The 17,284-nt window shown below is 40.7% G+C and overlaps 1 protein-coding gene across 4 annotated transcripts in view; it reads right to left on the bottom strand.

Annotated features, from left to right (window-relative positions):
- Positions 1–9,592: 9,592 nt before the first annotated feature.
- LOC122575271 (ubiquitin carboxyl-terminal hydrolase 48-like) overlaps positions 9,593–17,284 on the bottom strand; it is a 75,849-nt gene continuing 68,157 nt past the window's right edge. For all 4 annotated transcript variants that reach the window (XM_043743991.1, XM_043743990.1, XM_043743994.1 and 1 more), the window contains one exon: positions 9,593–11,369. In XM_043743991.1, the coding sequence (XP_043599926.1) occupies positions 11,347–11,369 (23 nt within the window). In that variant the 3' untranslated portion in view covers positions 9,593–11,346. The remainder of the gene's footprint in view (positions 11,370–17,284) is intronic.

The following is a 17,284-nucleotide window of genomic DNA, read 5'->3' on the forward strand; positions in this document are numbered from 1 at the left end:
AAACTTCGTATCGGAGGACCTGGCGCTACCGAAAATCCGTTTATCAAATATTTGATAGTATTTTCTCAATTCATTGGTTCGATCGAAGTATTTTAATTATTTATTTCCTTGTCTAAGGTGATATTTATTAAGGTGCACGAGGTGACGTTTAAGTAAATATCTTTCTATTTTTTCGTAAGCGCCATGCAGAAGTCATTTGTCTCTTTCTCCCGTTTCTACGAATATTGTGCCGAATAAAGAACGGAGCTTTTGCGTAACTTTGGAAATTTTCTTGGGACAAGCGTGGAGAGATATCCAGGCTTTGTCGCGATTACGCGATTACAGTAAAATACATTCAGTGTAGCAATTTGTAGGAGGAAAAATAATACAATGCTCTATTGACAGAGAACAATCAAAATTACAAGATGGTTTGAACCATTTTTTTTATTATTTTTTGAAGAAAGAAAGTATTTTTTAAATGGGAAATTAAAATTGTACTTGTCTTCATTGTTCATTGTTTGAAGTGATTAGAATTTGATGTACAAATGATTTTCACTTATCCTCCATCGTTTCTCGATATCATCGAATAATAAGATCAAAATTGCTTCGATTTTTAACACGCGTCTACTTAACGACTTTCAGAAGCGAATATTTGGACGTGTTTTTACTGAAACGTCGTAGAAAACGTTTGTTACTTGTCCAAGAAATACGAAACAGGCGACTAATAATTTTGAAGCTCGTATAAGAAACGCACGCGAATAATCTGATTAATTAGGAAAGCTAATAACAAGGTCTTAATATCTTCGTAACAAATATTCTTAACATCTAACGTGTGTAATTTATATCAAGCTTTTTCTGCTTTTTATCGTCGATAATCGACCACCGGTGAAAATTTAAACGACCATACTAACTTAGCAAATTCAAACTTCGAAGAGTGTCGTATTGTTTATAACATAGAAGAATCTCCAGATCGATCGTCAAGCAATGATCTTCCACGGCAAACGTCAATTAGCCTATTAATGCAATCAGTAAATTGGCGCCAATGTCGCGGTCGACTGCTTTCCCACAAAGTTTCAAGCGGAAGATCGGCCCAATTACGCGTTAGAGCGATAATTGGTGAATTTATAGTCGGCTCCGTCTCGGTCGGCCAGTCGAGCGATCTCCTCCATTGGCCTGGGACGAGGAATTAATTGTCTAATTATCGTTAATACTGGCCCTCTCTCGAGACTCTCCCCTCACCTCTCCAGCAATTTCTCGATCGAAACACCGTTGCTCCGATGTGTCACACCGTCTGACGCTCGCATTATTCGTTAAAACCCTGCATAATGTCGACGGACCCCTATCAACGTGGTCGATTACCATTAGATTGATTTATTCGCACTCGTAATCGTTGAGCCAATCACGCTTTCATTAAAATACATCCATTATAATTCACGTAATTTTTTTTACCTTTTCCTTCATAAACTAAGTTGCTTCTACAACATTTTTTAAGACTTTCGACATTTTTTTTTCTCGTAAAACTCTTCGTATACTGACTCGGTCCAGCTTTTCCATCGTAAAACCACGAACGCGATTAATCGTATCGGATAATTTGTTTTAATTTGTATGAAAAAAATACCACTACAACGACATGACATAATTATACGAGTACCGATATTCTCTGCAGTACGAAAGTCATTACAAAAATATAGGCGCGAGTCGATGGAAAGTACAGGAGTCAAGGAAGATCATAGCCCCGGATCAGCACATCCACGATGATCGTAAAAATTCTAATTCGTCTAAGGAAACGTATTGGTATCTGCCTATCTTCCGATATTAAACTTAATTAACGCAATCGACGATTTGCTTCCGCGATAACGAGGTAATTTCATATAAACTCGGACGTTCACGCGTCGATAAAAAAAACACGGAAAATCAGAGTTTGAGCAGAGGGGTAGCCGTGGACCAGCCACGCCGGTGTTCACGCGCGCAATCGGCGTATTAATTCACGATAGACGAATTAGAAATGGTAATTGACGTTAAAGGGGAACGTGGGGCGGAAGGGGGTGATTAGTTTTTGCCCGCAGAGACGGACTGCTAGCACTCCACTCAAATTAGTTCCTCGCTGCATGAACGTGCACGGAGCAGGAGCGAAGGTGGGCCCGAGCATTGAACAAGGACAACGTTGGAAAGACACCGAGGGACAGAAAGAGACGATGCAAGAGGCACGGTTAGAGGGGAAGAAGGGTGAAATAAGTGGGAGGGAGCGGCCTCTGGGAACATCACAAAGCACCCGGCAAAGCGCGTCTCCTCGTCGCTCTGCCTTTTGCTTTATTTCACTTCGTTTTTAATTCCTCCCAATTCCACTGTCAAGACCCGGCCGCCGCCACGAAAAACCCACGGAGACCGTCTCTCCCCACCAACTAGATCCTCTTTCTGTATCCTTCCACCTTTCTACCCCCTCGAAGCTCGTCTAATCGGTCGATCATCCACGCCGGATTCGCGATTCAGAGTTTATCGGGTCGTTGCATATCGAGGACTTGACTGCTGATCAACTGATGTTTCAACGTTAGTCGACGAAGGATAGCGTTATCGTTTTCGCTGTTGGTTCACGTTTCTATCGTACACGCGTAACGGCCAGCCGAATATGCGATGCAAATTAAGACACACGGACGTTGAACTGTCTTCCGAACTGGCTGAATGTTTTCACGCGAAAGAAGCGCGTCAAGTGTCATAATGCAGAAATATATATTTATGCGTGGTATTATTAACGTAATATAATATATTAATATGCAAATTGAATAAAAGCATTATAGCTTTAAGCAGAAGAGAACGAGAAGCATTCTCGTGCTTGCTACGATTTATAGAATGATTTATACGAGAAGAAACTTGTGGATAAAGGAAAGTTTCAAAAAGTCGATAGGACAAAATGGGACGTTTCGTATGTGGAAACCTAACGAATAATAAAATATATGGCTGCCACGTTATTCGAGAGATACATCATTCGAATTTGTAATCTAGCGATTCCGTAAAAGTATAGTAAACGCTACTTCCAATAATAAAATCACTATCAAATTCTACACTTTGGTCGAATTCAAATATCGTTACTGGTAATATCGATCAAAATATCTGAATGTCTATTAAACAGCAGTATGTTGGTTTACTATCGACACACAAAGGGTTAATTAGTGTTTTTAATTGTAGCAGCCCTCAAAGAGGCTTCGCACTGTTGTCGTTGTTTCCGTTTCGATTTTCGGTTTGCGAAATGGCCCGATACAGAGGAGGAAGTATCAAGGAAAAAAGGAATGAAGTCGGAGCGAAATCGACTGCTAGCTCCTTCCGTCGAGCGCCCCGTAGAAACTTTGCTAATGTCATTATAATGGCCCGTCAAGGCAACCGACCATTTGTCTCGGAATTGCCGAAAAATAAAAGATTCTATCATCCTGTGTTCCCGTTAAAAAACTTCCCCGTATACAGCGTCGTTCGTTGAAAATTCCTCGCGCAGGATTAACAAACGAACACCACCCCCGAAAATATCGTAGAAAACATGGAAAAAAGCCTATCGATCGTTCGTCTTATGAAATACAAAGATCTTTACCTTTAAAATTTCTCCCCCTTATCCATCAACGTCGTTAGCGAAAAATCTTGCTGCGAAATTAATTCAAAGTTTGAATAAAAAGTCCGAAGATTGTCCTAAATATAATTAACCGTACTGTATTTTCGCTATTAGCAAAAATCTTTGCAATTAAAAGTGCTTCAGTTTTAAGGCTGGTAAAATTGGCTGCAAGATCGTACCAATAAAATAAAAATGCAAACTTCTTCTAGAAAGAACGAGACGATACGTCCCCAAGGGAGTACAAGTGGCATTGCCAAGCGTAAAAGATAAAACACGGAAACCAGCGAAACTTATCGTTTCTTAAATGCAAGACGACCATTAAATTCGTTAGGATCTGGTCAAATCGTTTGCATTCCTATGATGCTGTTCCTATTTCTCCGATTTCAATTTCAATGAGGGGTGAAACGATGGGGTCCGGGTGAGCGAAAGTTGCCGTAGAACAGCTGTCGGCACCCCTGGTCCCCCATCGATCGCTTATTGGGCCATCTCTCCACGGAGTGGCCAAAAAGTTCGGCTCCGGTAGCATCCTCCCTCTTGCTGCCTGCTACTTCGTGGAACGACGTTTCCAATTCGCGTCGCCGCGGATTTTTTGTAATTAATCCTCTCGCCGTGCATCGCGACGGGACGACGACGAGGGGGATGGCAGAGGGGAGGGGAGGGGAGGGTGAAGCAAGAGAGCAGAGGAGAAGAAGAGGAGAAGTGGAAAAAGGCAAAAGGCAAGGGGAGACGACAAAATGAAGAAGAGATAGGAAAGAAGAGGAAGAAAAGAAAGTTGTCGGGCGAAAGGGAGGGTTGGCGAGGAGGAGAGGGAGGAGCAGAAGGGACAAGGGGGAGGGGAATGAACGAAACGAAAGGGAATAAAAGCAAGGGGAGCGAGGAAGGAAGAGAGGTGAAAAGAGAAAGAGAGAAGGAGAAAGAGAAGAGGAAGAACGGAGACCAGTCTGGCGCGGTGTATCCGGTTTTTGCGGGCGTCAGATGACAGTCGCTTATTTACCGGGGCCCGCGGCCATCTTGCTGCGATCTGACTTAAGGAGGAGGCCCCGAACACGCGGTGGAGAAAAAAAAAAAGGAAAAAGAAGGGGCGATCACAGAGAGATCCCGTGGCTCGATGCGAGAGACCGAGGCGATGGACGTGGAGGCCCCGCTCGAATTAATCGATCGGTTATCAACGTCTCCGGGATTCGTGGAATGGAAGAAATATGGCAGCTGTAGGGCTGCCGATGTTATATACACCGGCCGTGGCCGCGACGGGACGGCTTGTATGATTTCTTATTGTTCCTTCGCGGCTGGAATTGTTACCCTTCGGTTAACGACGCTGTCTCCTTCTTCTGTCCTCCTCACCCTTTTTGCTCTTTCTTTAAAGAAACTCCGTCGCGACCAACGTCGTCCTCTCGTCTTTTTGTCTAATTCGTCGTGGATAATTCCGATGTACGAGGTATTTTCTAAAACTTCTACTGAGAAATTTCTCTCTTCTTGGTAGAACTCTACGAGACAGCTTCGAGCCGATTAAGTTGATTATCGAGAATCGTATAGCGAGGAGGAAGTACGTAAACGTGTATCTTTCGGCTAAATTCGTCGTTGTCGAAAAACAGCCTTTAAACACGACGATTTTAAAAACGACGTGCCAACTTATCGTGTTTTCCTCGTAGAACTTTCAATAGCAATATACGTAAGGTATATCGACTCGTTAATTATCGCGTAGGAACGTTGGACGAACGAGCCGCGAAAAGGCGAAATCAATTATGCCCGCGTGTCCTACGGGAGCGTGTCTATCGAGGGAACGAAAGGGGATTCCAGGTAACAGATAAACCACGTCGACGAGGAGGAAACGGCGAGAGCGGCCGATGCACGGCGGATAGTGGTCGACGAGCACGCTTTAATTACCGCTAATTAACATGTTCCTGCCAGGTCGAAGTCAGCACCGTTTACGACCAACTACTTCGGAATGTTCGTCCAGCCACGGAGAGCAAACTCGATTATTCTACCTTCGTTGCCCAGCCGTTTTCTTTTTACCCGTGCTCCAATCATCGCTGTGTCGCTTCTGGAATTTGGAACAAATTGCATTCTCGAACCCCAACTATCGCTCTTCCAACAAAAATTTCTCCTCCGTTTTTCAGTTCTTGGATTTCACGGGACATGCAGCAATTCCACACTTTGCTCTCTAATATTAAACAAACTAAATTTCATCGCGTATTCCGCTCTAAGATAAACATTATTCTAAATGATTGGTTAAAGTCTATATCGTTGCTATTCGATGTCAAGATTGCCAGTTGATCGTTCTTCGTGGAGAAAGTAAAACATGTTCGCAACTTCTGTAACAGACCTGCTGCGAGATCCACGATATTTTGATTTACGCTGCGCACCAAATTCCCGGAATCTATTTCTTCTTCTTTGATAATTATTCCGCCACTTTGTAGGTCAAAAGACAAGCTAAATATCCCACGTTACTGTCTATTATTTCTCGAGAAAGTGCGGCACACGATACGAACGTGAAAATTCTTTCCACTGGAACGAGAACGTCTAGCAGGGTAGAACTAAAGACGCGAAGATGGAAACCAATGGGAGAAACAGAGAGGTGCAAGATATAACCATGTTACAAATGAAACAGTTCTCCAGCGCCACCCACGAGACGCGAGATCTCCTTTCATTTGTCATCTTAGCTTTGCGTTTGACTCGCCAGTTTCTCCCCCATTGTCTACCTCGCCGAGATAGTTTTGTCCTAGCGGTGAATCTTATCAGAGGATCGTCTAACGACGTCTAGGAATTTCCAGGAAGATCCTCGCGGAAAGTCTTGGTTACGTGGAAACGTTACGTCGGCTTTCCCTCGGTGGATGGCCACGAGTGACCCTGGTTACCAGCACCACGACCAAGTTCGCCAAGGTCGAGCAAACGGTCAACACTTCTTTGGTAACCACCCCTTGCTCCGTTTCCTTTCCACTTCCACTCTCCGCCATCTTCCACCGTTTTTACCCCCGCAACTCCTTTCTCCGCCAGGGGTTTCTGTTTTCTTTCCTAAGAGTAGAACTCAGGCGAAGAAAGTTTTTGCGGGCCGTCTGAATCTTCCCTTTGGTCGACGAGCGACGAGTCCGGGGATCCAGGATCGGTCTGGATCGATGATCGACGACCAATTTTTAGGACCTCGTGTCTCTGTTATCGCTGCACGAGCGGATGTTTATTTATTTATGACAGCTACGAAGATGCAAAAATGCATAGAAAATGTTACGCAAAAATATATTCGAGATATTCCAGGTGCATATTTATAGTATACATATATAACGTATCTTTGTAATATTCGGTTGAATCTTTTTAATTGAAACAATTAGCTGTACAGTAGCTTCGTAAACGCGTGAATTTGCATCGTCTTGGTACGTGGCCAGGACGAGTAGCATAATCTTCGATGTTCTTCTAGGAAAGCTTCAAAATTAGGATAAAGTAGGGTGTAAAGATTTTATCCTGGAATCAGCAAGAGCAAAAGTAAGTTCAGACAAAGTTCTACCCTTCTTTTCCTTCCTTCTACAATTTCTTTCCTGTTCATTTCTCTTGCAATCGTTTCCTCCTTCCCTTCCTTCCTTTCCTATCGTCCTTCAGCCTTCCTTCCATCATTGCTGGTTACTTTTACGCAAATTTATTTATTTCTATGACATTATGCAACGTAGAAACGTACAAAGGTAAAATCGTCCGTAAACGTGTCTTAAGAAACTACGAACTTTCGCTCGACGTATAAATGTTCCTGTAACAATAACGAACGTACGGGAATTCGAGAGTTTCGTTTAAAATGTTTCTTGGACATTTTGACAGGCCCTGTTCCAATTTCCTGACCTCGAACTAGCATCGAAGTAGAAGGAACGGAGCGTCGTATGTGCTCGCGCGTTAATTAATTCTGGAGGAGTTTAAAGGCGAGGCTGGAAGGACCTCGGCTGGTTTCTAGGTGGTCCCGAAGCCACGAGTCATCATTGCCTCATTTACTTTGTAAAACAATCTTGCCGACGGTTCAATAGGCCTAACTACATTAAACTTACCACCGGGTAATTAAACTTCCTTGTAAATCGTCGGCAAAATTCGCGTCGTTCCGTCGCGGGACGCGTTAATTAATTAACAGCTACCAATTTCGGGACCCGAATCTTGTTTGGATCGTACGAGTCTTTTAATCGTCGTGTTTCTTTTTCCAACATAATTGAAGTATTCAACGGCAAACTGGTTCAAGTGCGTTTCTTTTAAAAAACGACACGATGACCAAAAATGAGAAACTTATTTAGCTCGTGTAACAAACTGTAAACGTAGCTTGTATAGGAAATAAATAATTTTTATGTCGTTAATTATTACGTGCGATAACGTGTGTCTGTTGGATTCATTAAGAGCAATAGAATATCGTGCAGAACTCAACGTGGAACCATGAAAGAGTGAAATACTCTTGACTTTGGTCGATTTTTAATTCAAAAGCATGAACTTTCGAATCTTTGCGACTCTGATTGATCTGACGCAAAATATTTCACGACTCATCTGCTAAAAATGGAAATATTTTATAAGGCGTATCATCGCGTATTTTGTATCGTAAGTGGAACGTATCAGAAATTCCAAGTTTATTCGATCGAGAGAAACATTTTGTTAGTTGTACTACTTTTCGTCTGAGTTCGCGAATATTCGCGAACGATAGTAAATTGGATATTTCGAATAAGGTAGAAGGATATTTTTTAAAATAAATAGGGCAGTGTTTAGAAGAGAATTTTCAGAAAACGTAACAACGAGACGAAATTCGAGAGGAGAAAAGTCGCGACGGATTATTTTAGGGTGGACCAGATTTCCCGGCCGCTAAGCTCCCTTTTTTTCCTTATTTTCTTTCTAATCCTTACAAATGCCACGGTGATCAAGCTTTTTCCCTAATTCGTATTACGTAGGACCCGCATGCGAGTCTTAATCTTGACGGAACGCACCACATTCCTCTGCGGCTATTTGTTAAACACCTGTGTTTTATAAACAATCCCGATAGTTTCGCTTGATCCCTTAAAAATTCTCTCTCTGACTTCTTGTCCATTAAAAAAAAAAAATCTAACAAAACTGCATCAATGAAATGGTACGAAAATTGTTTAATTAAAAAGTCGAGGAGAAAGTTTGCAAAGATTTATTCTACCAATTCTACAAAGACAGATTCTAATTTTCGAAGCAAATAGCATGGTGTTCTAAAATTTATCTCGTTGCTTGTAAAAAAAACGTTGCTTACCTTTTCAGCCATTTAATAATTTTTGGAATAGACACCACACTGAACTATACACTTTTCCACTTTTAACAGAAAAGTATGGTTGTTGCATTAAGAAATATCGATCGTATATTAAACAGCTAATATCATATTCAAACGGGAATAGAATAAAGAATACATTAAAACGAGAAGCACAGAAATTAGAGAAAATAATTACAATACAAAAGATATTGAATAACATAATCCTTGGATACATAAAAATAATACAGGAATTCTTAATCCACAGCAAGTATTTCGCCCAAGCTGTATAATGAAGCTAAAGATTATTAAGTAAAATCTAATCATGTTATCTGGCAGAGAGCTCGGAATCCATTCTAAAAAATGTAACATTTAACCTTCTATAACACCATTTGACTTCGAACCACTGCATATGATCAGACTAATTGTAAGCAGTTTCCCTATTGCTACATTGCGGATTTTTATACGAAATTTGAAAGTGTAAACTAATAATACAAAAAAGTATATGAAATATCCAAATTATAACGCCTTTTAATATTCGATAATGTAGAACTAGTGTCTACCGAGATTCTATATTTTAAATTATATTCTGGAAAATGTGAATCTACATGAAGATCCGCCGTCTACTGTACTTGTTGCAAATATCGGTTCCTACTATTCAAATCGAAACGAGGAAACACAATTTATTCTCGTAATGAAAGAAAAGCTCACGATTATAGAGGGTTGAAGATGGAAAGAATAAGAATAAATATAGGTGAAAATGGAAGGGGTGAATGACAGAAATAAATCGTTCAAAGACACCGATGTATATATGATCAGTACTACTGTGCCATTTTATTCTTAGCTTCTACGACGAACAGTAAATTATTCCTATGATCTCTATGATCCTCTTCAACGCACCTATAACCATTTTCTATGCAACGATACAGTCATATACACAATTTGCGGATAATGATACATCGAGAGCCGGAGAACGGAAGAAAGTTTCGCTAAAGACAGTTGTATTTGCGTTAATTAAAGTGCACAAAAAAAGAGAGAGAAAGCTTCACGGGCGTCGTGATACGCTATCGTAAAAATGATCGACACCCAAAACGCTCGCAATCCTCGCATTCCGTGCACGCACATTTCTCTCCTGTGATGTTATAACGTAAACTTAAAATTGTACGTGTTACCGATATCCAAAACTTAATGCAAAAGTCTTAAAAAAAAAAAAAAAAATGTCACGACAGTATCTCTATCAGTTTCCGTTTCAAACACAGTGGAAATCCAAGTTCGTCCCTGAATGCAATGGAAGGGATGATTCGTGGAAGCGACCGATCTCTATCCTATCTTCTCATATATTTTACATCGAAGAATAAACGTTAAAAATCAGATCCACTGATTTGATTATCTAAAATCTAAAATCATTTCAGATCGAATTATATTACACACATGTACAAGAAAATCGTACTATTACTTTCTTCGGTTCTTTCGCTGTAAACGGTGAATTTAAGAGATTGATCAAATTTGACTATTCTTTGTGCGCGATACGTTTCTTGAAATTTGTTAGGGTCGTCGCGAAATGGCGAGACCATAGATGGTTTCCAATTCGTAACCAGGGTATTTACATAATTTCTTATGTTTCAGCGATCGTGGAATTTCCTATACAGTAGATTGCCAAGTTCGTCCCAATAAATTAATAATATAATTCAAGGAAAAATTATAGCTATTAATAATTTATAGATATCCATGATCTCGACGTTACATGGAAAGTACGACAAAATTTAAAAAGCTACTTCGCAAAACATTATCCTCTACCATCTTTTTCAAATGTTTGCTACTTCAAGAAGGAGAAAGAAGAGAAAAAAAGGTAAAAAGAAACGCTGAGAAGTAACGGAGCAGCTAAATATTAGGTCACACTCACAGAGTTTCCTATTCGAACGAAGCAAACCCTTCTCACGAAGGAGCAGGTTCAACGTAAAACAGATAAATCTACAAACTAAGCTAACTTACGTAAAACACAGGATAAATTTTAATCTCTAATAATCTTCTTAATCGCTATTCGACGGTAGAAAAATGATTATTCCTAGAAATATCAATTTTATCGGTCATTATAACGTAATCATCCCTTCATGGACACCTTTTCTTCTTCTCGCTCCTGTTCACACGCATTCTAACATCCCTCTATTCCATAGCACGTTAAAATACGCAGCCATCGATATATTCACCAATAATAATTACAAGATTCGACATCTAATCTTTCTCTCTTTGGGTTTCTTAATCGCCACTCATCCCTCCATAGTTTCTTATCTTTTCTAATTCACTCTTGTCTGTGCGTAAAATAATGTTAATAACAATAAAAACGCGATATTCGTCGGATTGTACAGCCACGACAGCTTCTCTTCTCTTCCCAGCATAATATATCTCGTTTAACACACCTCTGTATACGTTATTATACAGACTAATATATGTATAGTATATGATAACTCGCGTACAAAAATATTTTATGTTAAATCGACTATCGTCATTAAACGTCCCGCCATAATGCAATTGCCTATCCTCTGACCCTTGATGACGCAGATCAGCTCGGTACCAATTCCGTTCCTGGAACAAAATTCGTTATTATTTCAACAGCAATAAGATGGAACACGAACGACAATCGTCAACGGGCGACGTGTTCGTCGAAGGTTTTTCACGATCAACCCAGATATGCCTGTTACGAGAGAATTTATTTGATCGTACTTGGCGATTATTTGCTGCTCGGTTGACACCATCTAATTCAAACGAATATTCCTGCAGCGTTCTTTCAATTATTTTCCACGCAATCTCGTCAGAATTTTATCTTTTCGTAACGTTAAAAAGTATCTCGAGTTGTTCAGAGGGAAATATGCAAAAATTCGTACCGAGGTCTCGCGTTAATCTTACGCCAAATATCTTTTTAGAACATCGCGAATGCTCCCTCGTTTGGTAAAATAAGAGCAGCGAAAGATTCTAACGTAAACTGCGAGTAAAGGAAAAATGAGATTATTTTTCAAACGATCGCGAATTTTATTTCAGCATATCTGAGTTAAACGTAAGCCACAGTGGAATACGCTGAAATTGATCCGCAAGATCTTGGATAAACTGTCGAATGAAATAGTTCGGTTAAAAGATAACAGGAGACGAATAGATGGAAGATGGATTTCTTGTACGGGAACCAGACGAGAAGAAAATTCTAATAATACTGTCGAACGAATCGAAAATCAAAAACGAAAAAGTTTCTCTCGGACGTCGCGACGCGCTTAATTCTTCGATTAGAAAATCCTTGAAAGATCATGTGGAACGATCGTTTTGCTGCTTGTCTCGTTCGAGAATCGCCGACAAAACCGTCCACGATCGAGCTTTTTTCCCTGACACTGTAGGCGGGTATCGCGAGAAAGGATTCCGCGGTCGAGGACAAAAGAATGATCGTAGAAAAGAACGTAGTCGGTCCTGGTCGTTTCCTGCTTGCTGGAAAAACATTTCGGAAAAGTCAGTGGACCGCGAAGCGCATTTCATTCGGTCCCGTGGCTTCCATTCTCGACTCGCGCGTTCTGACCAGACTAGACATTTGCCATTGTATCGAACACTTGAACCGTAATGCAATAACTTTCATAAGTAGAGTAGGAATTTTTATGCGTTTCTGAGAAATTTGTTAGCTGTAAAAATACACGTAACATGCAACAATATATTATGTAGAACATTCGCTGTAATATCTGATAGATGAAAGAAATATTCGCTTTGGTCGTTTCGAAACGATATGAATTTCTATAAATATTCGCACTCTGTCAATATTTCTCCATTTCTACTCTAAATATCGATGTCTAATACGTGTTTAATGAATATTTTGTCAATATAGGTTTTGTTCGAGTATCGATAGCATTACCATCTAATTTACTTAATTTTATTTGCTTAATTAGCTGGCTGCTGGAAGCTGGAAGAGGTTGAAGGAATAAAATAAAGTCAGTAGGAAATGTTGAAGAGACACAGCTGGTTAGGAACTGACGTTTGAAGAAGAAACGGGAGATAGTGACGTGATCGGATTGTACAAGATACGAAAGTAAGGTAATCAATCGAATTTGTAATTTCAACGAGTGAATTAACTGAAAATGAAGAATTTAATTAATCGGATAGGAGGTTATTTGTGAAATCCGATTAAAGAAATTGCTACAGTGCTTTCGATTTCTGAAACAAAATTGACGCGAGTAATAATTGCTCAGAATTATCGCGACATTTCAATTAATTTCTGCAATTCGAGGAACAATTTCCACTAAAGCTCAAAATTGTTCGAAAAATGACACGACGTGTGCTAAGTACGGCACGCAATTAACAAAAGATTGGAAAACAGAGTGAGAAATGACTGGAGAATAAAACAGAAGAGAAGGAATCCGGTAACGAGGGATAGACGTACCAAGACGAGGAATAATTTAAAACGAGTCATGGAAATCCACGATCGACGGTCGTTTGTGAGGCTTCTTAAATTCACATTAAGGACGACTGGTGACGACGAAAATGATGGGACGAAGGGTGTCACGCATGCCATGTCGATGCAGCGTTTAGCATCAGACTGCGCGCTCGTCGTGAAATAACTCGTTTCGTCGTCAGAACACTGGAAACTCGTTCTCGAATAATTCTCTTCCTCTTCGAGATCCCTCGAATCGTACAAATTTCATCCTATGTGACAGAAATACGATATTGCAGTTGCACGATGACCGGAATTTCACGAAATTTCCCTCGCGAACGTGATCTCTTGGAGAAATATAATCGCGACTTTCCTAGAAGATACTTTGTATTAGAAACCGGAAGAGATACAGAAGGATTCGATGGCAGAGAATTCTGTTCTGATCGCGTACCACGCAGAATGGAAAGAGGAGTTGGAACAGGCACACGCAAAACTTCCTGCTATTTTCTCCCTGTTTTTTGCTATTAGCTAAGTATACCGCCTCTGGCTTATGTTAAGCTTCGGCAATTATTTGTCATAGTCAGCTAAGACGAGAGTGGAGACAAAAGTGTGGAAGGGAATGGGACGAGGGCCCTCGGAATAAGACGTTCCCATCAATTTCACCGCCATCGTTCGCCTTCTCGCTTTTCTCCCATCCATTTCTTCGCTTGACCTTAGCCTTGTATGGCACAATTGCAACAGAAAAAAAAAGAAAAGAAGACGATCGTTTACTTATTGCACGATATTCTCGCAATTAATTGTGGCTTCCAAATATATTTACCGTGTCAAAAATTAACTAATAAATCTTCCGTATCCAAATACTATTATTTTATGTATTTTAATACAGAATATAAACTAATATGCTAATGTATAATGTACACCATACGTTGATATGTTTGTTAAAATATTCTGTTCGAAACTAGCCACTGTACGGCAACTTGCGGCTAGCTAAAAATGTACGCGTTCTTTGACGAGGTTCTTTAAAATTCTTAAAAATTCCCGGCCCGATCCTCGGTGAACCAATAGCTGGACTCAAAAACCAGCAACCCCCGAGAGCAACAAGAAGAGCATGAACGAGTGACTCCGCGAGAAAACGCAACGAAGCCATTGAGAGAGTGCTCGTGAAAATGCTCGGGGCCCGTCCGGAACGACATAATAATCAGCCGGCACCGAAGATTGCGAGGAGCACTCGTTCCCCGACCGCGGGGCAACCCCCTTTTCTACCTAACTTATACTTATTATTGCATTATCTCCTTTGGCCTAGAATGATTCTCCGGCTGTGCGGAGAAGCCGCCGCGAAACGGCCAACACCGAGAGGAAAAAGTTTCTCCGGGGGAAGCGAATCTCGCGGACATAATCCTCGGTGCGCAACAGTGTAATTGCAACGAGAGCCATGCAAAAATTCGCGGAGCAATTGAAATCTCTTTTTGTCGGATCTATTGGCACGCCAAGACGTACGTTTTTTCGGTATTTGGAAATTCGACGGATTTAAGGGATTAAGAGGAGTAGGTGGATTTCCTGCAGGCGTTCGAACTGAAATTGGGTGAAATTTTGATCGAAGTGAAATAACTTCGATGAATTTTATAAAATAGAAAATAGAATCTCTGTCACATGTATGGAAATTGAAATCGATCAATTTGCACGATTAAATTTACGAAAAGCTTTCCTACGTTGAATCTACTAGTTCGTTAAAGAATAAGTTTCTGAATATTGCAAAGTATCTGCAATAGCATCTGCTAAGGAACTTTCAATCTTTCGACTACAACTCGAAATTACCTAAGTTCAACTTCTCTTCTATCTCCGAATAGAAATACAGTGGGCCGATGCGACTAATTACCCAGCGCAAAAATCGTAACAAAGCAAAGCGTACCATTGAACCGCGGCAAGCAGGAATTCTAAAAATGTCACCGCGGTTAATTGGCAATTATTCGCGCATTTATTCATACGTATGCAGACCGGCGATAGGTTTTTCCTATGGGATTTTTCACGAGAGAGAGTTAGAACACGGGACATATTTTTCAAGAAAACTGACTCGCATCGATTCTACGTGCACGGGTCATGTTCCTCGTTAGTGAACCGGTGGACAGGTGCATCCTCTCTCTTTTTCACCGTGGAACGGTCTCCTTTGCTCTCTGGCCGCGTCTTCTTTGCGTTCTTGCGACGCTTAAACACGCGGCCAACGATCACGATAATGTCTTCATCTCTCGCTTTCCGCGAGCGGTGGATTGCTCGCGCCGCGAATCCCGCTTCTTATCTTCGCCGTGCTTTTTTGCGATAATAGCGCGTGTAATTCTAGTGGCTGGCAAAAAGGCCCGAGGGAGGAGGGGGAAATTGATACGACATCGCGTTGAAAGGGCGAGCCGAGCCCTTCCAAACGGCGTCGTTTTCGCCACCTTCCTGCCACCCTTTGAATTTTTATCCTCCAGCTATCGACGATCCTGAAACGACTCCTAATTAGACGCCAAATTTGTCTCGAATCTGCTTTTTAAACCAGCGTTGACGAATCGCGACGAATGTACAAATACTTGAGGATAATGAAATATTTATTAAGAACAATTATAGTAGGAATATTAGGTCACAGGCAGTGCTTGTAGCAAAGAAATTTAATGTAAAATATATTAAGAAAAATTAGGTTTGATCATCAAAACTGTGGACGCGATGACAGTCACCGGCTATTAATTCTTTGCAGAAATTTTTAAAAAAGCTTGTTTCTTCCTTATTAGACTTATATTTCGACCTTATTTACTTGCACCGTCTATACGTGTTTTTTTTTTTTTTTTCGTTCAATTTCCATCTTGATACGAGTTTTACAGTTTAACTAATTTCACGAACGCCGAGTTTTATAGACATAAAACGTGTATGTGCCGGTAAAAAGTACTTTTAGTCTAACAGCCAGTGTTTCTGATAAGAAAGCTTTGATTTCCGATAGCAGAATTTATTTGATCGTTTTACAGTGATCTGTGTCGACGAAAAGAAACGTTAAATGCCGAAGGAGAAATGAAATATTGAGACGGCCAGAGGATTTGACAGGCCGGAAAGGCTGAGGCAAATTGCAGCGTGGCCTTTGAAAATAATATACCTTGCTAATTTGAAGCACGACCACCGTTTTCGACACGTTTGCCTGTTCGCTGGCGATGGGGTGGTTTTCTCGTGAACGCGCCGAGTTTCGTGAGCTCCTTAATGAACCGAGTTCGCGAAAACCATTAATAACCAACCGAGCCAAGTCTCGCAACAGAGAAAACTGTGTGGAAGAGAAAGGGGTGGAATACGTTCGAGGTCTTTGCAGAAAACACTTTCGCTCGAAGAAAGAAAACTTATATTTCAACTTATTTCGTAAATGTCAAGGTGCCAAGAGCTTTTATCAACGTCCATGGTTCAAAGAGAAACATCGATGTTTAGAAGATGAAGATGGGAATCGGAATGAGAACGTAAGTATTAAATATCAACAGAAACGAAGAACAGACAGATGAATGGACTAATCTTCGACGTACTTATTTCACGAATATCAAGTAGGTGTACGTAATGCAAAAGAGAAGTTTCTACGATGACAATAAAAAATACTCTTCTATTGGCACACAATCTAATTTTCGTAGTAACGTGAAAACGATACTATTAAACGTTACGAAACTTAATATCATTCGTCCTAATTAATCCATAAATACGTAGATGCTATACTGAAATAAATGGGAAGCTGCGTCAACGCATTTTGCAGCCACTTTCGTACGAATACGAGCGACGAGTAAAAAATGAAAGAAAGATACGATAGGAAATATTTGAAGAAGCAAAAAACGAGTAGATCCATCGAAAATACAAAGACGAAACGATCTTCGACTTATCCCGCGAATATCGACACACTTTGTATTCATAATTCATAGTAAAACTCCAACATACGCACGGGGAGAACTGGGAACAAGAATGCGAGGCATGGAATACTTAAAAAAGTAGGAGAGAAGGTTTCGTTGGAAGCAGACGAAACTAGAGAGGATCCTCGTTGCGCAGAAATCACGGGAACGAAGAAGACGTTGAAGGGGGTGTCTGGCAGGCCCTAATGCGACGTATC

This window comes from Bombus pyrosoma, linkage group LG14 (genome assembly GCF_014825855.1).
Source record: "Bombus pyrosoma isolate SC7728 linkage group LG14, ASM1482585v1, whole genome shotgun sequence".
In the NCBI taxonomy this organism is placed as follows: Eukaryota; Metazoa; Arthropoda; class Insecta; order Hymenoptera; family Apidae; genus Bombus; species Bombus pyrosoma.